Consider the following 24,044-nt stretch of genomic DNA (forward strand, 5'->3'; position numbering starts at 1 on the left):
GTGTTGCTCCTAGTCACATGATGGAATCATGTGACAATATTATTTTCCATAGAAATATCGGCGGAGCTATTTGTTGTGCTTTTAATCTTATCTCTATTCATGACTATTTTAGTATTAAAGAAATTCATAAAATAATCATGCTTACTAAAGTGATGGGTTAAATGCAGAGGACACATTTCATTGTTTACACCATGTGCTGTGCTTGACAACAGCTTCACTTTCAATTAAGCTGCAGAAAGATCAAAAGGATGATCAGGGGAAACTTAAATTTACATCAGCTTAATTGTGAGTTTCATGGCAAAGGCTGTTTACATGTAATTTCTCCATTTTTAATATTTTTAATACATTTGAATTGAATCAACTTTGTAATAAAACTGTAACATAACAAATCCTGGGGGCAGTGGTGGCCTAGCAGTTAAGGAAGTGGCCCTGTAATCAGAAGGTTGTCTGTTTAAATCTCAATCCATCAAGGTGCCACCGAGGTGCCACTGAAAAAAGCACTGTCCCCACCACACAGGTAACTGATGTCTTGCCATTTGTTGGTACTTAGGGACACAATCTCTCACTCATTATCAGCATGATCCCTCATTTATCTAATTAAGAATGGAGGTCATAATATGCCAAGATGTTCCAGGTAAACAATGTATAAACAAACTGTTGCATAATTACATCTGAAAAACTTTTTTTCTCTTGCAGGGTGTTGCATAACTACATGTTGTGGCGTGTCGTTGCTGCTCTGAGTGAAAACTTGTCGACAGCATTTCGCAGCACAATTCATGAGTTTTCACGTGAAATTGATGGGACAGAGCAACAGCTGGAGCTTGGTCGCCTCTGCCTGTCTCAGGCCAACAAGCACTTCGGCATGGCCCTTGGTGCTCTGTTTGTCCAACAGCACTTCTCCTCCTACAGCAGGACAAAGGTCTGTCTATCTCAGAATACTGAAACCCTCATGGCATGAACAGAAAAGGGAACACTAATTAGCTATACTACAATTTATAGGATGGACTGAGCAGGTGAGCTGCTCTGAGTGTTTGTCTCATGACCAACTTTTGCACATGATTTCAAAATGTCAAGGAGACATTCTGAGCATTTCTGAACATCCTGGAACATAGGTGTTCTAAAAAAGCTTTATTGGATGTAAGAGGGCAGGGGAGCATGAAACCAACACCCATGAGTCATCAGTAAAAACACTGCCAGGAAAGGATAAATCCACAATGACAATGAAGAACCCAGAGATAATGCTGTGCGGCATCTCCTGATGCTGTTTGGCCTTATCACTTCTCAGAGATGAACTTCCTAAAGCGTGGCCAGTGACTACATGGCATAATTGCACAAATGCAGAACACTCTCAGTACTATAGAAAATCTTGTAAAATGCATGGACATCATTTTAAAAATAAATGTCTTTTTTCAAGCACAGAGAATTATGATCTGGCTACCTTGTAACATTTCCTGCTGCCTCTAGCTGTCTTCAAAACTGTGAAGTGAATATTCAATAAATTTTCAAGAAGTGTTGCACTTTCTAGATTTGTCATGCCATGTCCAAGGCTTCTGTTGTGCATTTCAATGTTGCGCGCTGTTTTTGCATGAACACTTGATTATACTTCCCATGGGGATGGTTGTGAGTTTACACAAAAGAGGTAGTGTCCTGAACAGAAATGGTGTTAGCCTAGGCTCGAACATGAGCATATTGAAATGATTGAGCAATGTTGATTAGCAGTGACTATTACGATTAAAGTCACTGGTAATCTAATTTAAACTAGTTGGCATTTGCAGTCAAGTTTAATGCAATATTCAACTACTTAGTCAAAGCAACATTTTGTTGGTTGTGTACAGTACAGGCCAAAAGTTTGGACACACCTTTTCATTCAATGTGTTTCTTTATTTTCATGACCATTTACATTGGTAGATTCTCACTGAAGGCATCAAAACTATGAATGAATACATGTGGAGTTATGTACTTAACCAAAAACGGTGAAATAACTGAAAACATTTTAGATTCTAGTTTCTTCAAAATAGCCACCCTTTGCTCTGATTACTGCTTTATGCACTCTTGGCATTATCTCGATGACCTTCAAGAGGTCGTCACCTGAAATGGTTTTCCAACAGTCTTGAAGGAGTTCCCAGAGGTGTTTAGCGCTTTTAGGCCCATTTGCCTTCACTCTGCGGTCCAGCTCACCCAACACCATCTCAATTGGGCTCAGGTCTGGTGACTGTGGAGGCCAGGTCTCCACTTTTTGTTAAGTACATAACTCCACATGTGTTCATTCATAGTTTGATGCCTTCAGTGAGAATCTACCATGTAAATAGTCATGAAAATAAAGAAAACATTGAATGAGAAGGTGTGCCCAAACCTTTGACCTGTACTTTATATATTAGGGCTTTTTTCAGCAAATTAATTTTAATTGTTAAGATTAATGCTTTCTGTAATTACTCACTTGCATTCAGTGTCCATAACCTCTGAATCCTATATGGATGTGGAAGCTAGAGCCCATCCCAGAATGTTGGGTGCACGGTGGGGACCCAGGACCTAGATTAGAAATTAATTCAGAATTTTTCTTTAAATGCTTGTGGCACAAACAACCCAACTTAAATCTGTCTGTGGGGGACAACCCCACCCTGAATAGTAATACAAAGCAGCATGTATGTTTGTGTGCAGGTGCAGGAGCTGGTTGTGAACATTAAACACGCTTTGGATCTCAGGTTGCAAGAGCTTGACTGGATGGATGATCAGACCAAGGAGGCAGCCAGGGCCAAGGTAAACACCACATAACAAATAGTACTACAAATTGATCACTGCCTATAACGTACAACAACCAGCTCTGCTGCTTCCATTTAAATACCATGAAATAAATAAATAAAAGCTGATCGTCGGGACCAAATTACACCAATCAGACAAAACGTCTGCAATCAGCTCTGCCTCCTGTGTGTGACAGCCTGCAAAATTTTAGTCTTCACCCAGATTGCAAAGTCCCTTATCTGGTGCATATCAAATTCAAGAAACACATTTCCAATTCTGAGAAGTGTCTCCCATGCCCTCCCTCTCCACTGAGCATAGTTTTAAACAACAATAATTCTGAAATAATATAATTAATAATACAATAGATACATAAAGCTGTCATTATTTTTTTTTATGTGATTGGTAAAAATGTGTATGATTATGTTAAATTCAATACTTATTTTGATTTGGTTTAAAACGACCAAAAAATATATCTCTTTTTCAGATATTATTATTTTACTATATATTTAAAAAAAAAAAAAAAAAAATTGAAATCCTAAACCCTAAATGAATGACTCTTTGCACTGTTTTCAGAAAGAAAACTAACACATGTCCAGAAACCTGACATATGCACACTAGGGGGTGTGCACATGTTGTCCCAAAGTTAATTATGTAAAGTTAATGGTGCATTCACTTAAAAAGAATCTTCACCGTGGATGTCTTGCTTTTAATTTAGACATGAGCTTTCAATTTAGATATGTGTCATAAGCTCGGTTTATTGTTTTTAGAAATTATGCATGTGAGACAAAGCACCTTCAAGAAATCAAGGAAATTGCTGTAGCTTTAATTTTGTTAAACGTTTGAAATTCTTATAAAAGGTTGTGTTACTGAAAATATTTCAGGAAACTAGTTGTACTAGTTTGCACAGGGCAGAAACTGATTTGGGGACAGAAGGCTTCAGGTGACTGAGGTGTGCAGCATAATATACCATACATATTGCATATCATCTTAATGTGGAGAATCTTGACTAAAGGCACACAAAACTATTAAAGCACAGTTCCATAAGCATGCACATAAATGAATAAAAAAATCAATCAATATGATCAAATGCATATTGTCCAGATTTACAGATAAAACGCTCACAACATGCATCAGACGTTGCTGTTTCTGTAGATTCCAAAAGAACCATGATGGTGCAGCAAAAAAAATGCTTTTTATGACTGAGGAGGCGCTGGATATTCTGGACAGCAGTTTGTCCTGTTGAATTTTTGTCTGATGTAGAGGATCTCTCGTATGCAGACGTTTAGGCAGACAATAGTCCTGGCATCCATAGGGTGAAACCACCCCTACACTCCAGTGTGTGTGCCCACTTCTATAACTGATTCAACAATATTGATAACGTTAATTTATTCCATTGATTATTGCTATTGTATATAGTTTATTTTCATACAACTGTAATATTTTTTATTTTAGGATTATTGTTATTTTTCTCATTTTTAATCAACAAATATTGTTCTTAGTTAGCCAGTTTATTTTGCATGTTGTTCTTTTGAACGGGGATATGGAATCACATATGATGTGATATTTTCAAAACGGTCCCAACCAAAACAGTTGTGATTAATTGGATTAAGTAAGTAAAAAAATTATTTATAGTTTGGTTCCTGAGAAATCACAAATGGCATATATGTTGTCCAAAATGTCACCAACATGCTCAAATTGATAGGTTGAAGTCTCCATTTGGAAATTTCTCTACTAATGCTCCCTGTTCTCTTTTATAGCAATATGTTTGATGCAGGTTTATTATTTAGTACTATGGGTTACTTGAGGAATATTACTTCTACAGCCTCTCTCAGATGGCCAAATCACTTATTTTTTCAATTTTCTTCAGTGATCCATCTTCATTTTCTCTGACCCAGTTGACATATATGCTTATTCCTACACCCTGGAGTAATTTCATGAGTGTTATTAAAATTATAAAATTATACTAATAGGCCATGCAGTTGCGGGGATATTCTCTGTTTAATTTAGGGTATGTCCGGTATGTATGGTTTATTATGTTGCTTTTATTGCAGATATCATATAGTCAGAAAAAGAGAATTACACTATTACATGTGACCCAGCAGCTGGTAAATATACTTGATTGCAAACTCAATCAAGGAACCATGATAATAATTTGTGCAAACAAGGCTGCATCAATAAAGAAAGGTCTTAAACTCCTTAAAGCCCAAGGGGCTTTTTTTCCAAAGGAAATGCCCCTGTAGATGCATGAACACTGTACAGTTTAGGGTATTTTATTTATAAATTATTGATAAATATCATTTTTTATTTAAAAGGTTCATTGTTATGCACGTTTATGTCTGATATTGCTGTGGAAGCTCATGGTATTTATTTTGAAACTGATTAGGTGCACACTGTACAGAGAAAATTATACATTTCTGATTTACTGATTTAAAACCGAGATCCTTGTGCTAACTGCAGACATTGATACTGCCTGATTTAAAGAACATGATTGATGTACATAATTCGTATACCATTATGGTGAGCCTTTTTACATTTATGGACCCTGGTATTGTTTTTCAGGAACATATAATTTACAGAATATCCTAGCCATTTAAAGGAGGCCTTTGTTGTCTTTGTTGTTTTTGTCTCAGTTGCAACACATGATGGTGATGACAGGCTATCCGGACTTCCTGCTGAAACCAGAGCTCATTGACCAGGAATATGGGGTGAGACACAAATCGGAATTTCTTACACATGCAGAAAGTGAATTCAACGCAAAAGTGAAATATTAAATTAGGACAATATACACAAATCGGCCACAACATTAAAAGTACTAATTGCTATGTACTATAACATGGTGTCTTGAATGATCTGACTTTTAACAATTTGTCCCTGGTAAAAGTCTCTCTGATCCTTACACCATCGTTTTTCAACACATCAATATTTGCTGCCTGGTATATCCAACCCTAATTGTGGCATTGTATAAAAATTATTATTCATGTTATTCACTTCAGTAGTCAGTGGTTTTCATGTTCAAGAAGAAAATAAATTCTTACTCGAATCTCACCTTAATTTAACTTTTTGCAAGGTGCGCACACCCGCACACTTTTATTTGTCATTTGTTAACTGCAATCTCTCTTTCCGAAGCAGTTTGATGTGAATGAGAAGACTTATTTTAAAAACATTCTGAACAGCATCAAGTACAACATCAAACTGTCAGTCAAGAAAATACATAAAGAGGTAGACAAGACCACGTAAGTCACCAACCCTCATCATGCGGCTTTCCTGTTGGTCCTATAGCTGTGAGATTTTAGCTGTGCTATTTTAGGTGATTCCATTTTATTTGGTGCAGGTTGTATGGAAAATAAGTGCACTTGTACATTAAGGTGAAGCACTGAACCAAGGAGATGATCACAAGATCACAAAAATATCAGATGGAAAATTCCCAGTTGGGAAATGAAGTGCAGGGCACTGGCAATGATTTGGATTAGGAATGGAGTGAGAATATGCCATGCTTATCTATTACAAGGGCTGCTGGGTTGATGCTGATGCTGGGGCAGCACCTTCAGTGGCATTTTGTTTCAACAAACAAAACACATGCCTTCAGCTAATAGTGTATTTTTAACAAGTCCATGGTATAAGTAGGATACCATGTGTAAAAGTATTTCAATGCAGACCTATGAATGTATTTTTTTTCCTGTAGAGGTTGAAACCTTACTTTTTGCTTTTTGATGCTTGTTCCCCAAAATCATAAACAAAATGTGCATGTGTTTGTGTGCGTTTATGTGTCCGGGTGTGTGATAATGTCAGAAAATGAGACCAACTGTATGTACAAATGCTGCTGGTTGTTTTGTCCACAGGTGGCTGCTGCCTCCTCAGGCATTGAATGCTTATTATTTACCCAACAAGAACCAGATGGGTGAGCCTCCCCCAATACATTTATACATACACTCACGTTCACATCCTTTGTCTTCTCTCTCTCACTACTGACCATTACTAGCATCTGCCTGAAAATGTAATTTTCGTCTGAAAAATCAATGCAAATGAGCAGTCATCATGATAAACATACCTTTTTCCACATACACCCCTCCCCCTTCCTTTTCATCCAGTCTTCCCAGCAGGAATACTACAGCCCACTCTGTATGATCCTGATTTCCCGCAGTGAGTATCTATGCATAAATTTGTAGGAAATTATCTTGGTATTTTTTTGTTCTTGTTCTGTAAAACTATAAACCATAGCTGAAGCCATAATAAGTAAAAATAAGTGAAAGTGAAGTGATTGTCATTGTGAAACACTGCCGCACAGTACACAAAGCACACAATGAAATGTGTCCTATACTTTTAACCCATTGGTGAGCATTGGGCAGCCATAACAAGATGTGGGGACGGTGCTTTTTCTCAGAGGCACCTCGGCAGATCGGGACTCGAACCGGCAGGCCACCACCCCCAAATTATTATAATAACTTGTTATTAATATTAGTCATGATAAATTTAATAGCTGGTAACCAAGGAGCATATAATAAAAGGTGGCTTCATCTCAGAATCAGATTACCACGTTTACTTACTCTGCTTGAGGTGCTTAATGGTTCGCATGTGTGCAATAGAAACAGTTTGACCCTCAACTGCATGTAAAGGGAAACAATAGGAACTTGCTGTGCTCTGCTCCCCCTTACTGGCAGCCGGTTGAACTGCTGGGATTTGTTGTAAGAAAATGCTTACAGCCAATGCAATTACAATGCAATGTTCACTTGTAGCTCACAAAGGCCAGTGGCATTTAGGTGTATACACAGAGAGAGAGAGAGAGAGAGAGAGAGAGGGTACCATGCAAAAAGATTTGGGGAAAAAACTAGGAATGCTTAGAAATTTTTTTATTGTATTTATTAATAGTTCATTTTTATCAATTAACAAAATGCAGTGAATGATCAGAAGGGAAATCTAAATTGCCTTGAGGATTCTTATAGGTATGCTTGCATATGTACCTGTAGGCTCCTCAGTCTTTTCAACCATGCAAATCTCAAGTCAGTTCTCCCTAAATTCCATCAACATGTGGACTTTGCGACGAGAGAGGATAACACACTGCATCTCGTATACACTAACGTCACAAGTGCATACCATCAGACCACATCACTGTTATGCTAATTCCAGCAGACAGACCGCTTGTCAGGTGCACAAAACCATCTCTGAAGCAGGTGAGAACCTGGCCGGCAGGAGACATTTCTGCACTTCAAAACTGTTTTGAATTCACTGCCTGGCAAATGTTTAGGGAGACTGCAACCAATGGTGACAACACCATCAACTTGGAGGAGTACACAACATCAGTCAACAGCTACATCAGCAAATGCCCTGATGCTCAAAGCTCAAGACTCCGCCTTCAGGAAGGGTGACAGACAAGGTGGCCCTAAGATCAACGAGGACCAAAGTGTCTCGAGCCATTAGAGCTGCAAAGCGTGCACATGTGCAGCCACTTCCAGGACAGTGGTGACACACGGCGCATGTGGCAGGGCATCCAGGCAGTCACAAACTACAGGACTAAAGCCTGTGACAGTGACCCCTCCCTACCAGATGCACTGAATAACTTCTACCCACGATTCGACACGAACGCTCCACCCCCACTCCACGGACGATGCATCTGCCACCACCTTGCATCTGAAACTCACCCACCTGGACAATAAGGACACATATGCAAGAATGCTAGTCATAAACTTCGGTACAGCATTCAACACCCTCATTCCTCAGCTGAGCCTGCTGGGCCTGGATCTTGGACTTCCTGACTGAGAGACCTCTGTCCGGATTGGGAACAGCATCTCCAGCACCACCACATTGAGCACTGGTCCAATGCTGTTCACCCTGCTGACCCCTGACTGCAGCGTTATACAGCTCCAACCACATCATCAAGTTCGCCGATGACACAACCGTGGTGAGTCTCATCAGCAAGAACGATGAGTCAGTGTGAAGAAAGGAGGTGCATCGACTGACTGACTGGTGTACGGTCAACAATCTGTTTCTGAATGTGGACAAAATGAAGGAGATGATTGTTGACTTCAGAAGACAACAGAGGCACCACTCTCCACAGAACATTGACTGTTCTTGTGTGGAGATCATCAAGAACACAAAGTTCATCTGTGTTCATCTAGAGGAGAACCTCTCCTGGAATCTCAACATCAGTTCAACAGCCAAGAAAGCCCAGTAGCATCACTACTTCCTGCGAAGGCTGAGGAAAGCCCATGTCCCACTCTGACCAGCTGCATGACTGTCTAGTTTGGGAACTGCACCATATCAAGACCCTACAGTGGATAGTGAGGACAGCTGAGAGTCTCTCTTTTCTCCATGATGGACATTTACCACACACGCTGCATCAGGAATGCCACTGACATTGTGAAGGACTCTACACACCCCTCACATGCACTCTTCTCCTTCCTACCATCTGGAAAAAGGTACCAAAGCATTCGGGCCCTCACTTCCAGACTCTTCAACAGCTTCATCCCACAAGCCATCAGACACCTGAACACTCACCCCTCTGGACTGACAGACTCACACACACACACTCGACTAGCTCTGTTATATTGTATGATTATCTGTCTGTAATATCATCTATTAATTCTGTTCCATTTTGATTATTTATCTTTAATATTATCTATTAAAAAATTGCACTGTTCCATTTTGCAAAGCAATATTTGCACAATTTGCAACTTTTTTGCACAATTATTATTCATTTCACCTGTTTAGCGCTGTCTGTCTCATTTTTGTCTACATATTTTTTTGTTAAATGTTATTCTTGCACTGCCTGTGTCCTCTGTTTGCACTTTATGTAGCCCAATTTGTCTGTGTCACACACGTTTGTCAGTATGTAACATTATTTCTTTTCACTATGTATTGTCTAACATGCATATAGCTGAAATGACAATAAAGCTCAACTTCAAGTTCAACTTCAACTTACTCTCTATTGTTACTGTAACGTTGAACAGAGGGATGCGTTGGGATGGTTTTGATGTCTGTGGGGATCAGGGTGAAGTGATGTTGAGGAAAAACTGAAATAAGTGAGAAAGTAATATGGGAAGAGAAGGACAGGTGATTGGTCCTACTATCTGAATTCCATGAATGTCATTACAGGTTCTTATGTTGGATTGTTATCTATTGACAATAAAACATTATAGCTTATATTGTTATGACTATTGATGATGACCACATTCTCAAAGGGCAATAAAACATGGTGTATTCTTGCTGTGATTTGTTCCAGGTCTTTGAACTATGGTGGAATTGGAGCCATTATTGGACATGAACTGACTCATGGATATGATGACTGGGGTGAGAAAATACTGGAATATTGTGGCAGTGTCTATTCATGCTTCTTACAGTAACAATGTAACCTCAGTTTTGTACCATGGCAGGGGGACAGTATGATCGCCATGGTAACCTTAAACAGTGGTGGACAGAAGCATCATACAGGAAGTTCCAGAAGAAAGCAGAATGCATCATCAAACTTTATGACAACTTCACTGTTTACAACCAAAGAGTATGTGCACACTACCAAAGAATGCACTAGTAGGGCACTAGTAGTTACATGTAGTTGCATTACAAATCTTTTTGTGTGTGTGTGTGCGCACACCTTCATTATGGCTAAATGATATTGCATTATATTGTATCTTGCATTTATATTTATATTTACAGAATTTAGCAGACACCCTTATCCATAGTGACTTATAATCAGTCTGTTAGGGTTAGATGTCTTGCTCTGGGACACTATGGTAGTAAGATAATAATCAGTCCCTCAGTTAAATAATTCATGTTGTAAATTATTTTATTGTACAAAGTAAACAGATTTTTCCCACATCCTATCTGTGTGTTTAGGTGAATGGTAGGCTGACTCTTGGCGAGAACATTGCTGATCTGGGTGGGCTCAAACTTGCCTACTATGTGAGTCACAATTGACCGAACAACCTGACTAACACATGCTGCATTTTAGTGATAGAGTTTTAAGCCTTTTTCCTTAAATGTACTCATGCAGGCATACCAGAAGTGGGTGGGGGATCATGGTCCAGAACGTCCACTACCAGGCCTCAAATACACTCATGAGCAGCTGCTATTCATTGCCTTTGCTCAGGTAATATAAGACACACACATCATTACAACACACACACACACACACACACACACACACATCATTAACATGCACACTGCACAACTATAATAATATAAGATGTGGCACAAATACAGTGACTAAGCACAATCCTGACAATATACAAAACAATGTATACAAATTATAGGTTGACAATCAACTGCATAATCAGCTCAAAGTGATGTAGTAATCTCAGAGCTGAATTCCAGATATCTAGTGTTCTTTATTGGCTGATAGCATTTCAGGGCTTAAAGGAGATGATCAGGTCCTTTGAAGGTGATGTTCATAATACAATGCTGAAGGCTGCAGTTTGGAGTAATGCAGATACTTTCATCTCATTTTCTATCACTGTCTCTACAATAAAATAAAAATTATATAATTAACCCAAAATTGCCCAGCATTAATTACATCATTACTGAATAATTTACATTTCTCTCTTCTCATCACATGACAGAATTGGTGCATGAAGAGGCGTTCCCAGTCTATATATCTGCAACTTTTGACAGATAAACATGCACCTGAGCACTGCAGGTAATTATATATAGGCATTTTTTCAATCTAAAACAGACACAGAAATCCACATGTTCACACATAAATATTTTAATAGTAATTTATTTTGGGTACTTAAATTATGTATAACAGTTTTTGTGTAACAACTCATTCATACAGTGTCTCTTTGGTTGTTTTAGGGTAATTGGAAGTGTGTCCCAGTTTGATGAATTTGGTCGTGTGTTCCACTGCCCTAAAGGGTCGCCAATGCATCCAGACAGCAAGTGCTCTGTTTGGTGACCTGTTACATTCAGACATAGTGACAATACCATCATAAATACACTTTCCAAACATTTTCATTTCTCTCATCCATTCTCACTATAATTTACATACATACACACATTCTTAAATTTGCTTAAACACACAGAAATACTTTATCATGATTAACAAAGTTCAAAGTAGGATGAAGATTTAAAAGGAGAGGTTCTTATTCAGAATTATTTATAACTCCTGTCCTTTCAATTCAGTACACATCCAAGTGTAGAACAATGTCCCATCTCCTCCATCAGTGGACTACACAATCTCCTTTCAAGCTGGACAATTTATACTCTCTTTGTTATACATCAAATGTGTAGCACAGTATCCTCCCTTTCTCTGCATTTCCCTACATACATTACAGAGCAACCCTCTCATGCTGCAGTATAGTGCCTGGAAAACAAGGTTAAATGTGTAACCAATGCACTGTAAAAAAAAAAAAAAAAAAAAAAAGGTGGGAAAACGTAAAAGTTTAAGGCAACCCACTGCAAAGCATTTTTAGGTTCTCTCAACTTTAGGCCTATACCACAACTACATGGGTGGGAAGTTGAGGGAACTTAAAATTGATTCCCATGTCTACTTTTTAAAGTAGCCAATATTTATTGTTATTTTTGAATGCCTAATATTTGACAATAATTTATTGATGCCCAGATCAGATGAGAACAGAAATGATAGCTATCTAGGGGCTTAAATAGAAAAATGTTTTGCTTTGTTACAACCCTCTTGTGAACATCCTGCATACATCATTTCTCTATAACACACATCAGAGCATTTCAAAACAAACCTAAAATGTGTGCATGATGTTAGTGATATGTTCATATGCCAGCAATGAAGTGCCATGTATTTTAGTTTTATTACCTCAAATATATCTGTATGTGCCATGTCATCAGATTTGAAAATTTCTACAGATATTTATTTTTTTAATGTTCTATTACACAAATGCAATTCTATTCTTTTTGATTAATTTTTTTATTAATTCCTGGCCTTCTCAGGTTACATTACATGATGTTTTTTTCCTTGTTTCCGGTGATTGTCTGTTGTCCTCTCTTGTCTCATGCTGGTAAAAGGAGCCTGCCTTCATCCTTTTTTTATTTACATGTGTGTTTAACAATGTCTTTGTGTAATTATGTCTGTGTATGATGATGTTTTGTGTTATTTATTGATACAAAACTGTAATGTTTTTTGTTGTTATTGTTATGAAGTGTGCATCAGTATGTTGGATGGAAGTGGATGAAAAAGAAAAGACCTTTACGGTAAAAAAAAAAGGTATATTGCCTGAGAAATTATCAGTAATATTAATTATTTTTAAGCTACATTCAGCTATCTAAAGTTAACTGTGTTGAGTGGATAATTGTCATAAATATTATATTTTGTATAATGACATACATATTTAGAAGACCAATAACTTTGTGTATGTATATAAAAGAAAGAAAGCATGCTTCACAGTGATGTTCAAAGTCTCTGCATATCTTATTGTTTTGAATACATTTATTGGTCGCTTTGATGATCAGTGTGTCTGAGTCTGTTGTATAAATAATGTGGACTGGGGGGTATAATATAAAAAGTGTGGTGGTAGTAGCCTAGTGGTTAACACACTTGCCTATGAACCAGAAGACCCAGGTTCAAATCCCACGTACTACCATTGTGTCCCTGAGCAAGACACTTAACCCTAAGTTGCTCCAGGGGGACTGTCCCTGTAACTACTGATTGTAAGTCGCTCTGGATAAGGGCGTCTGATAAATGCACCAATTCAGAATTTTCATTATAATTTATTTATAATGTATATGTATTCAGTAAGGTATGTGAGTATTACTCACTCAACAAATTTAACTGCTTAATCCCAGGGAAGCACTGTAGGGCATACACACACACCATTCACTCACACACTCACAACTATGGTAAATTTTTGAGTCACCAATTCAATTTGTGTGGATGTATGGAGAGCCCAGAGGAGACCCATGCCAACATGGGGAGAGCACACAAATTCCACCCATAGCCATGAACTAAATTCAAACTGACGACCTTGGAGGCGTCAGGTCACAGCTAACCACCATACCACTGTGTGGTCCTAAACTTCATTTATCAAGTTTTAACATGTCAAAATCGCCAAAATGTCAATGTAGCCTGATCCCCAGTGGGTTACAGGGGAATAACTCAGATCAAATACTCCTAAAATGAAGTGAGACATTTTCAAATTTGCCTTTATTACAGAACTGTATTATGTATGTAAACACATACATTCACACAATATCTGGGTGCAAATACAACGTAGTATACATTTTCCACAACAGCTTTCTAATCCCTATTAAACACATCTGCAGTATACATTTTACATTGGCTATCTGTGCAAGGTTCATACCCATCAGTGGGGGTGCGGCCGAGAGCTGCTCTCATAGGCACATATTATAATGGGGTGAGTTTATATGTGTTGTAATGGTGTCATTACTGTTTTATCAGCTTTACAGTAAATGTTTTTTATTCACTAGAGTAGTTAAGGTGTCCAGAGTGCAGTTTGTCTTGGGTCCAGAAGGTCATTCATCCCCAGAACACAAGACGCACAAAGCTGAACTATCAAATACAAATGTAGACAGAATAATGTATCTAGTGTATTGTCATTCTGACTTTACAAAGGCTACGATATTTGATGATGGTTTTCAACATACCCTTGTTCAACACAGTGCTGTGTTCAATTTGATCAGAGTTAAACACTGCAGTGCTTTTACTATTTACACTGATGTAGCTTAATTGAAAGTCATGTGAAAATTGAAACAGTGAAGGAAAGTGAAACAAGTGCAACCCTCCAAATACCTGTAGAATATGCTAACCTAAATGATCTTCAGCACAAAGCTGACTTGGACCCATGGAAATGTTTTCATTAATTTGGATTTATGTCCATGGGGCAATGTTAGGTCAGCCAAGTGTTTTGCATATATGGATTTACATATAAAATAAGAGTGACATCTACTGGAATGTTGCAGGAGTGTTTCTGCCATATCTGATGTCTGACGCAGGAGTCACGAAGTATTCTTCAGGCCTGTGGCTACAACACAGTCGGATTATTTCCATGCCGGGTTATTTTTATTGTTAGACAAATTTTAGCTAAAGGTATGATGTGTAAAAAAAACGCAGAGACAGAAAAGAAAGGAAATCTATCCTCCCTCTGGGTCAGCGCTGGTCCCAAGACTTTGGTCCTGTTTCAATTTTATGTGCGGGGCAAAGTTTACAACTGCCACTCTCCTTTTTTCAAAAAGGTAGCTGCCATCTTCACCAAACAACTTGGCAGAGTTAATGCACATTTCACCGTGGTGCCCTCACCTAAGCAACATGCCCGGCTTGGACAGGAGACTGAGCTCCTAATGAAGAGGAGCAGACCAATTTGGCATTAAGGGGCATCACGACATCTGAAAAAAAGGCACGGGGGAATTTTAAAATGTTTCATTAACTACTCTGTATAAAGGATTAAATGCATTTTAGCACTACACCAGAATCCTACAATGCAGCAGATGTATATTATCTGCATTTTAAATCAGCATTACCCTTCTACTGTAAAGTGATGTCTGCAATAAGACCTACGATTGAAGAAATGCAGACCTGAAAGCACTACGAACATCAGCAGCAGCAGCAGCAATGTTATTAACAGGTACAGATCCTCTCCTCTCCTGCTTTATCTGTGGTGGAAACATGGCCAGAGCACCATCAACAAGTACATGGTTATGAAAACTATGGTTGAATAAATATGTGTAAATGTCTTGTTAGATGACTGGTGCATAGATTCTGCATCTGGCAAGCTATTGTTACTCAGCATGTGGTTGAGGGGTTTGGTTTAGCGAATTGAGGAAGAGGGTGGTCTGTCTCTCATACACACACACACGCACGCACGCAGTTATTAGGCGTTTCTCCTGCTGGAAGTGCTGGTGGCCGATGCGCGCCGGGTCTCCTGCTCAGGTCTGTATTTGAGCCAGCAGATGAGCCACGTGACCACCACCGAGGACATCGCGAGGATGCTCGCGACGGACAGACAGATGGGTCCCGCGGGGGAAGGCGGCCCGCCGTGACTGTGGACGAGGATCAGGCCCATGAAGAGTAGCACGAGCATGGAGAGGAAGGAGAAGATGACGCACACGCAGCCCGTCGTGAGCGCCAGGCGCTTGCAGTCGTGGCAGCAGGTCTCTCCGCCGTAGCGCCCGCCGGCCGACGACACGGAGTCCCGCGACAGCGTGGTGGCCGCCGAGACCGTGCTGGACGGCGTGACGGTGGCCTGGCTGGCGCTGGCGGAGGTCGTGGCGGACGCGTCCTCGCGCCTGATGGCAACGAGCGCGGGGTGCAGCGGCGGGGGCGTGGCGGGGAGCGCGTCTTGGGGCAGGGGGTCTGAGTCGATGTAGACGGGGAAGTTCTCCGTGACCTTCGTGTTGTTGGGTAGGTTCCGGATCCTGTAGTCCGGCACGGGGGTCCGGTGTCTGCAGACCGGACACGTGACGCGCCAAGGCCGCTCCTCGCGCAGGTGCAGCGCGTGCAGACACTCCTGGCAGAAGGTGTGGAGACACTCGAGGATCTTCGGTGCGCGCCGATCCAGATCGAAGTAATTGTAGCAGATCTTGCATTCGTATTCCTCGTACGGTAACGGAAACTCCAGCGCCGATCCCGGAGAGCCGCGGGGAACCGGGCTGCTCGCTGCTGCTAAATCCGCCTCCGCCATGGCACCTCGCGTCATTCACATCCTTTCAAAACACAAGGCAGAGACGATGACACCGTCGATCCGGCCGAGGTCGAGTTCTTTTTCGACGCGTATTTCAGTACCTACAGACAGCAGCTGTGAGCTCATCCCGGATGCCTGTCCACCGCTGCTTCATCTAGCGAACCAGCCCGGCCGTTAAAGGGACCCGGTTCCAGTCCTCGAGGACGGACAGACCGCGAGGGTGAGGCTGGGAAAAGATGCAGGAGGGGAGGGGGTCGCAAGGCGCGCGCACAACGTCCCAGACAAAGAAGTGAAAAGCAGCCGCGGCGACACGAGCCCGAGTCAAATGACACGTGCCAAGATGCACCTCCACGTACATACAGATTTTCATTTCATAATTAAAATATGGAATATGCCTATACGAGTCGTTGCCTATAAAACGTCTGCACAGCCCTGTTATAATGGCAGGATTTGTGATTGAGAATAAAGTAAAAAAAATATTCTAAATGTTTCCCACCTATAATCTGTACAATTCGAACAAATCTAAGTGTGCACACCCGTAAACTAATACTTTGTGAGGCACCTTTTTATTTTAATTACTGCATTTCGTCACCAGCCATCATTGAAACGATGGACTCTGATTTGGCACATATAAATACTCTCCTACATTCTGCAGAATAGGGTTGCGAGACGGAAGAAAATCATCCAGGACCAGCTAAAGTCACCCGGATGTGGGAAAATGTGTAATGGTCTTATGAGACCAAGCACTGCCACAAAAAGTCTTTGCATCACCAAAAGAAAGCCAATCACATGCTGAAGCATTGTGGAACAACCTTGCTTTTCTTCATCTGAATTTTAAACATGTCCAAATACCACTCACTTTTCACCTTTCACCATGACACATCCAAATCAACCAAAGAATGGTCTGACCAGAAGAAAATGAAAAAGTGGGGGTGACCTGCAGAAGGCTGTGCATGAGAGATGCCCTCACAGTCTGAGCTTTTGCAAGGAAAGGTGGGCAGATATTCAGTCATCATGCTGATCGACTCCAAAACGAGAAGACTGGATGCTGTAAATCAAAAAGTGTTTAATCAAAGTGCTAATTTGAAGGGTGCACACACTTATGTAACCAGCATAGTTCCTCATTTTATGTTTCGTTTGTCTTCGTTATTTAGCTTTCTCAGGCGATGTGGCTCTGCTGGAGTTATTATATTTATTATAGGCTATGAAAGAAAACGAAAAGGGTATATCGTTTGAAGGATTCTGATGCTGTGTACCATTTTTACCTGTATGATTTTTTTATGCAACTTGGACACTTTATCCCACAAAAAAAGAATAATTAATTTAGTGAAAGCCGTTTGAGGACAACACCAAAACCAAATCCGGAAAAGATTTTTTTTTTAATGTTACAGTTGACGTTCCTGACATTGCAAGCTTAGTTGCTGGTTCTTGTGCTGAACTAAAACACGTGCTCAATAATTAGCAATCAGAAATGAATCTCGGGAAACAAAAAAATAAACAGGAAATACACTTCCCGAGCCGCGCGCACGCACGCGCGCGCGCGCACACACATCTGCACACCTGCGCGTTTTTTTACACACCTTTACCTGCCGAGGGAAGCGGAAGCGACCATGCGGGCCTTCGTCGCGTACCTGCACGGGTCCGAGCTGGTGGCGAGATTCCAGCGGAGTTGCGGGCTGTTTCCACGCGTGGACGGGAATAGCCTCGGCTGCGCTGGGGAACGGGACAATGCGGTGGGGCGGAGGAGAGGAGAAGTGGAGCGCAGCTGCAGCAGTCAGCACGGCGGATGCCGAGAAGAGGAGGTGAGGGGACTTTACAGTCCTTCTTATTCGGGGTACTTTTCTCGGGGTACATATCGGTCAGTTCTGCTGTTCCGTGTCTATTCCAGGGGTGTTAGTAGCCTAGTGGGTAACACAATCGCCTATGAACCAGAAGACCCAGGTTCAAATCCCACTTACTACCATTGTGTCCCTGACACTTAATCCTGAGTGTCTCCAGGGGGGGACTGTCCCTGTATCTACTGGTTGTAAGACGCTCTGGATAAAAGCGTCTAATAAATGCTGTAAATTTAAATGTCTATTCCACTCCATCATTCAGGGCGGCTTACCGACTGGCTTTTCAGGTTTCACTGGTTGTCATCTGGAACAGGCCATGAGCTGTAATTGGTGACACTTTCTTCTCCAAGCCAAGTCCAGGCTCAGTTACTTCTGTATTGAAAGCTTTATTTCCAAGACTAATCCAACTGTGGCCAGCATGATAATTACACTAGACTGACCAATCACCACACAGCAAGAGTTGGTGTAGATTTCCTTTTGACATTGGTGGGGACAGATGCAGCTTGTTTGATCTCGCACCTGTGCTAGATCCATCAAAATCATTGATGAGTACAATAAATCACTGGATATTGGATATGTAGTTCTACACCATTGTGGTGAAGGATGGCTTTTCTCTTAGTTTCACATAGGACCAATGACAGGAGGTTTCCCAAAAAGGATTTAATGTACAATCTATCTGTTCTCAGGCCTCAAATTCTGAATATGAGGTGAGGAACCGCCCTCTGCACTTCCTCTTCCTGGTGTCGGCAGCACTTGGAAGTGAAGTTTTCTACATCTCCTTTCTGCCCTGTATCCACTGGAACCTGGACCCTTTCCTGTGCAGACGCCTTGTCAACATGTGGGCAGTGAGTTCTTAAGTCCACCAGACTTTCATTCCCTATCTACCCAAACTACTATTCAAAGGAAATCGGACCTGAATATTCTCTGTGTGTGTTTTTGTGTGTAAGAGAGATAGAGAGTTCAGTTGAGGTTGTATGTCTGTGTGTGTGAGTGAGAGGTAGAAAGAGAGTGCAGTTGAGGTTATATGTGTGTGTATGTGTGTGTGTGTGTGTGTGTGTGTGTGTGTGTGTGTGTGTGTGTGTGTATGTTTGACAATTCTCAAGGCCAGAGGTTGTTAAGGCTTTATGATCCTGAGGTAGTTAGTGATTAAACATCTTCCTCTCTATAATTCTCTCTTCTGGCTGTATCTATGTATTCTATGTATGGCTGTATTCTGGTTGTATCTATTGTAATTCGAGTTGTATTTACTGCTCTCACACACGCAAGGGGATTCCCAACAATGTGGGAATAAAATTATTTCCCCATTCCCATATAGAATGTAAAGAAGTACAGCAACAGCTCACCAGCCTGTCTAGCCCCTTTTCTTAACACTTCTTTCCCAGAGCACATCGCATCATAAAAGACTGACACAAAGACACACCCCACATGAACACATTTTCATCTATTCTATTCTAATGTGTTTTGAAATAAGAAACCTCTCAGATTGCCATCCATGCCATCTTCCATCTTAATTTTTTCTCCTTTCACTCTTTAGGTGGTGATGTATGTTGGTCAGGTGTTGAAAGATGTTTTGAAACTGCCGCGCCCCCTAGCGCCACCTGTGGTAAAACTGGAAAAACGGGTGGATGCAGAATATGGCCTTCCCTCCACTCACGCCATGGCAGCTACGGCCCTCTCATTCACACTACTGCTGAGTGCACAAGAGAGAGTACAGGTCAGATTTTCTCTCAACACACACCACCAACGACTAAATATTTTCACTCATCATGTGAGTGCAGTGGTCTGCTTTATGAATTGTACACTCAAAGCAAATGGTCTTACTGTCCCATAAACACATGCATTTACTTGCCATAGAAAGCAGACCGGTCAGTGGCAATAGGCAGCATAGGAAAATGCTAAGGGCTCAAGCAATCCAGGGCACGCAACAAATGGAGGAAGAAAACAAATATTTCACTATTCTTAAAACTAGTTGGTATTAATGTGTCTTCCTATGAAAAGAACAACCCAACATGAATTTACCTGCTTAGCAAAGTAATTTTCATATGAAGCCACAATGCCACCTAATTAGCTTTAAAAAAACTCATGTTCATATTTTTTGGTATTTCAAATTTGCAATTGGTTTATTTGGAAGGGTTGTTGCTCAACAGTGTCTCCTTTGGGCTTAATGTTGAGTGATATTGAAAGTGATGACTGAGCTCATTCCTGAAAATTAATATTAATAAATTCTGATAAACTACACAAAAGGTATGCAGTATACATTCAGTATATTCAGTATGCAGTACACATTAAAGCACTGATATGTCCCTGGGACATCACCTTCACACATGTTGTTTTCTGACTAAATGCAATATTACAGTTGCAATCAAAATACACTACAAGGGATCCAAAATAGCCCAGAATATGGGATGTTTCAAACAATACACAACATCAGTCCCAAGATAGTGGTATATTATTGGCGAGCTCCCACCATATACTCGACTTATAAATATGCATGAATCATAATATAATGCTGTGGTAGATCTGCAAAATGGGCTGACGTAAAAACATTTGGATTTTTGGCCTAACAGAGGGCTTAGAAGGTTATCCTCCAGAGAACTTCTTCAGCAAGCGGCTACATTTACATTTTACATTTACAGCATTTATCAGATGCCCTTATCCAGAGCAACTTACAATCAGTAGTAACAGGGACAGTCTCCCTGGAGCAACTTAGGGTTAAGTGTCTTGCTCAGGGACACAGTGGTAGTACGTGGGACTCGAACCCGGGTCTTCTGGTTCATAGGCGAGTGTGTTACCCACTAGGCTACTACCACCCAAACATTTAGGCAACACATACATTTGAATGGGCTCGTCCGGCTACCACATATGCTAAAGTTAAAGTGAAGTGATTGTCACATGTGATACACAGCAGCACAGCACACACAGTGAAATTTGTCCTCTGCATTTAACCCATCACCCTGAGTGAGCAGTGGGCAGCCATGACAGGCACCCGGGGAGCAGTGTGTGGGGAGGGTGCTTTGCTCAGTGGCACCTCAGTGGCACCTTGGCGGATCGGGATTCGAACCGGCAACCTTCTGATTACGGGGCTTCTTCCTTAACCGCTAGGCCACTACTGCCCTAAACAGGATTTTCTGTCAGAAGTGGGAGGTTGCTGCAGGTGCTGCAGGTTGATGCTAAGAAGGGCAAATTCAAATGCCATCACAGCCTGGCCCCTAAGACAAATCCCAGCAGACCCCCAAGATAAGTCATTATCCATACTCATAATTACACTGGTTTTGTCCTATCAAAAAAGGATCAAGTGGATGTTGCGTTCTTGCAGGAAAGTTGACTGAAGGACATTGAAAATGTGAAGTTTCAAAGGGAGTTTACATCATGGAGTCGTGGAGTGACTATCCTGGTGAAAACTTCCCTACATTTTTAACTTATGTAGTTTATAAAGGACAAGAGGGGAACGTAAGTTATGCAATATGCAATTTTACAACTGGGGTTTAGTATTTAGGAGGTGATTTTAAGTCAGCTGAACCCATTATTGGACATTATTACAACGATCTCACCACTGGCACATTGGTTAAATACATTTGTGGGGACATTTGTGATACTAGGAGACCAGCCCTACATCATTCCTACTGTGGATAAATTCTATTATATATTCAGTGTCCTGTTCGGAATATCGTTATTTCAGTATTTTTAGTGTATAAATAAGCATTAGGTAGGGACTTTATACAGCCATAACAATGGAGAGTTCTCACCTTTCTTATTAAAGATGAGGAGTTTATCTCTTACTTTAACATAGAGCTAAGATATTAGCCCTGTTTAAGAGCTTCTATATTGTGGGAGACCACTAAGGCTTTTGTTGCAAAACAATCTAAACTGACCATTTTGGAAGCACAATATATTAAAAACCAAGAAATGACCATCCTAAAATAGAATACAGCTATCTGACCAACATTGGAAATGTTACTTACATATAAGGCAGAACAGAGAATTAAAAATAAAATTTTCTTTGGCTAAAATAAGACAAAATGCACACTTTTAGTCGACTGAAACTTGATTGGACTAAAATGAGTATGGAATGTGACTAAGAAAAAAAAAAAAAAAAAGACAGCTTTACGCAAAGACTGGACTAAAACTAAAATAAAAAAAGACCACCAAAAACAACTACAGTAGTCAGGACAGAACATTGCTGAACCTTGACATGACCAACTGCAGCAACCCCAGATCATGGCACCACTGCCACAGGCTTGTATGATACTAGATGGTATTAGACATGATGGCATAACTGACCAGTGGTTTTCTTAAGGCTACACAGCAGTTTAGTACCAATCACTATAGTTCTCTTCACATTTTGTTTGTGTGAGTTCAGCTTTTTTTAAAATTTTATTTATTTATTTATTTAACTTCACCAAACATTTCAGTGATCGCTGTTTTTGGAAGATTCTCTGTATCTGTCAACAGTCAACTCTGTATCTGTCATCTTTAAACAGATTTTTAATTATACGTATATGTCTTGCTGATATGTAGTTCCAGCTGGAGATGGGTGTATTCCTGGCTGTGCTCCTGTCAGCGTTGGTGTGTTTGAGTCGCTTGTACACCGGCATGCACTCAGCACTGGTGAGTCATTGAGTGTGTGAGGAGAACGAAGAATAGAAATTATTTATACAATGTACTGAATAACTTAGGTTCTCCGTCATAAATTACTTGGATAACTGTACCTGTATGCACAAAATATACTGTGTTCAGCCAGCTAATTACCATATTAGTCCATATTTGAAATACAGCCTGCAAATCTTCAGAACTACTTAAACTGTGTCTTGTATTGGTCTGGCTGACTCAGTAACAGTGTACTTGTACCAATGACAGGTTTAATTTGATTAATATTGTTTTAGGATGTGATCTGCGGCGCTGCAATCGCAGGGGTCATCACCATCTCATCTTATCCCCTGTGGCAAACCTTGGACCAACTGCAGTTGCACAGTCCCATCTCACCTGCAGTTGCATTATTGCTCCCCATCTTCCTTTGCTATAGGTACCCTGAGCTGGGCCACTACAGCACCACTCGGGGGGATACCACAGTCATCTTGGGAGCTGCGTCTGGCTGCTGGGTGGGCTACTGGCTGAATGAGCAATTTGGACTGACATTTGAGCCTTCTGGTCCCCTTCCAATGCCTATGTCTCCAGTGACAATAAATGCCTTTGTTCTGGGGGTGGGAAGGTTTATGGTGGGTCTCTCAGTCCTGTTGTGTACCCGGCAGACAGCACGCTGGACCAGCTTTGCAATCCTCTGCTGTTTCTATGGCGAATTGCAACACGATGCTAAGTTGAAGAGAAGGAAAGAGGTTGAGGTGCCATATTACTTCAGCACATACTTGACCATTGGCCTGATGAACACTGTACTTGTCAACAGACTCTTTGTTATATTAGGGCTATTGTGACCTCAGCTTAACTAAAAAAATTACTCAGGGATATGATTAAAAAACAAAAGAACAGGTACAATGTCAGTTCCAAACTGTTCCCCAGGAAGGCTAATGGGGGCTATCCAGGTCATGTTTCCACACACAGGAAAGCATTTTTATAGTCGATAAGAAGTACCTTCACAGCATGATCTTTACTGACAGTAGACGTACTGTATGTAACTTTTTGTTGTTTATTGTATTTCCATCCCAGAACTAAAGAAGGAATGTAAATTGTCAGAGTGAGTGGTTATAATAATTGTCTACATTACACCATCTTTTACCACGTATTGTCTCACAGACACTGGGCTCAGGACTCCAGCCTACCATAAGGTGTGTGCGCCCTTCACTCAATTTAGGATAGCAAATTCATGACTTTGGACAGTAGGAGGAAGCCCACAGCAACAAAAATTCCACACACAAAGCTG

The 24,044-nt window shown here is 40.7% G+C and overlaps 3 protein-coding genes across 9 annotated transcripts in view; 2 read left to right on the forward strand and 1 right to left on the reverse strand.

Annotated features, from left to right (window-relative positions):
• The window catches only part of ecel1 (endothelin converting enzyme-like 1), a 41,235-nt gene extending 28,093 nt beyond the window's left edge, over window positions 1-13,142 (forward strand). For 5 of the 6 annotated variants that reach the window (XM_028962411.1, XM_028962410.1, XM_028962416.1 and 2 more), the window contains 12 exons: window positions 697-919; window positions 2,659-2,757; window positions 5,370-5,444; window positions 5,866-5,972; window positions 6,579-6,637; window positions 6,828-6,879; window positions 9,956-10,023; window positions 10,107-10,231; window positions 10,567-10,632; window positions 10,724-10,819; window positions 11,289-11,365; window positions 11,524-13,142. In XM_028962411.1, coding sequence (XP_028818244.1) covers window positions 697-919; window positions 2,659-2,757; window positions 5,370-5,444; window positions 5,866-5,972; window positions 6,579-6,637; window positions 6,828-6,879; window positions 9,956-10,023; window positions 10,107-10,231; window positions 10,567-10,632; window positions 10,724-10,819; window positions 11,289-11,365; window positions 11,524-11,623 — 1,147 coding nt within the window. In that variant the 3' untranslated portion in view covers window positions 11,624-13,142. The remainder of the gene's footprint in view (window positions 1-696; window positions 920-2,658; window positions 2,758-5,369; window positions 5,445-5,865; window positions 5,973-6,578; window positions 6,638-6,827; window positions 6,880-9,955; window positions 10,024-10,106; window positions 10,232-10,566; window positions 10,633-10,723; window positions 10,820-11,288; window positions 11,366-11,523) is intronic. The other variant, XM_028962413.1, reaches the window with a different exon arrangement.
• A 249-nt stretch (window positions 13,143-13,391) lies between these two features.
• rnf228 (ring finger protein 228) lies at window positions 13,392-16,502 on the reverse strand. Its single transcript, XM_028962342.1, has 2 exons — window positions 16,436-16,502; window positions 13,392-16,356 (listed from the first exon to the last, which is right to left on the reverse strand). Exon 2 carries the CDS (start codon window positions 16,347-16,349, stop codon window positions 15,525-15,527), a length of 825 nt encoding a protein of 274 aa, XP_028818175.1. The 5' UTR covers window positions 16,350-16,356; window positions 16,436-16,502; the 3' UTR covers window positions 13,392-15,524.
• On the forward strand, window positions 15,475-23,856 carry sgpp2 (sphingosine-1-phosphate phosphatase 2). Of its 2 annotated transcripts, XM_028962341.1 has the most exons (6): window positions 15,475-18,136; window positions 18,856-18,876; window positions 18,993-19,014; window positions 19,704-19,883; window positions 22,688-22,777; window positions 23,053-23,856. In XM_028962341.1, the coding sequence occupies exons 1-6, from the start codon at window positions 18,063-18,065 to the stop codon at window positions 23,596-23,598; spliced, it is 933 nt and encodes a 310-aa protein (XP_028818174.1). In that variant the 5' UTR covers window positions 15,475-18,062; the 3' UTR covers window positions 23,599-23,856. The 2 variants fall into 2 exon arrangements, with proteins under 2 accessions (XP_028818174.1, XP_028818173.1); XM_028962340.1 differs by having other exon boundaries at window positions 15,986-18,136; window positions 18,856-19,014.
• The last annotated feature ends 188 nt before the right edge of the window (window positions 23,857-24,044 follow it).

The sequence above is a fragment of the Denticeps clupeoides genome, chromosome 19, assembly GCF_900700375.1.
Source record: "Denticeps clupeoides chromosome 19, fDenClu1.1, whole genome shotgun sequence".
Classification (NCBI taxonomy): Eukaryota; Metazoa; Chordata; class Actinopteri; order Clupeiformes; family Denticipitidae; genus Denticeps; species Denticeps clupeoides.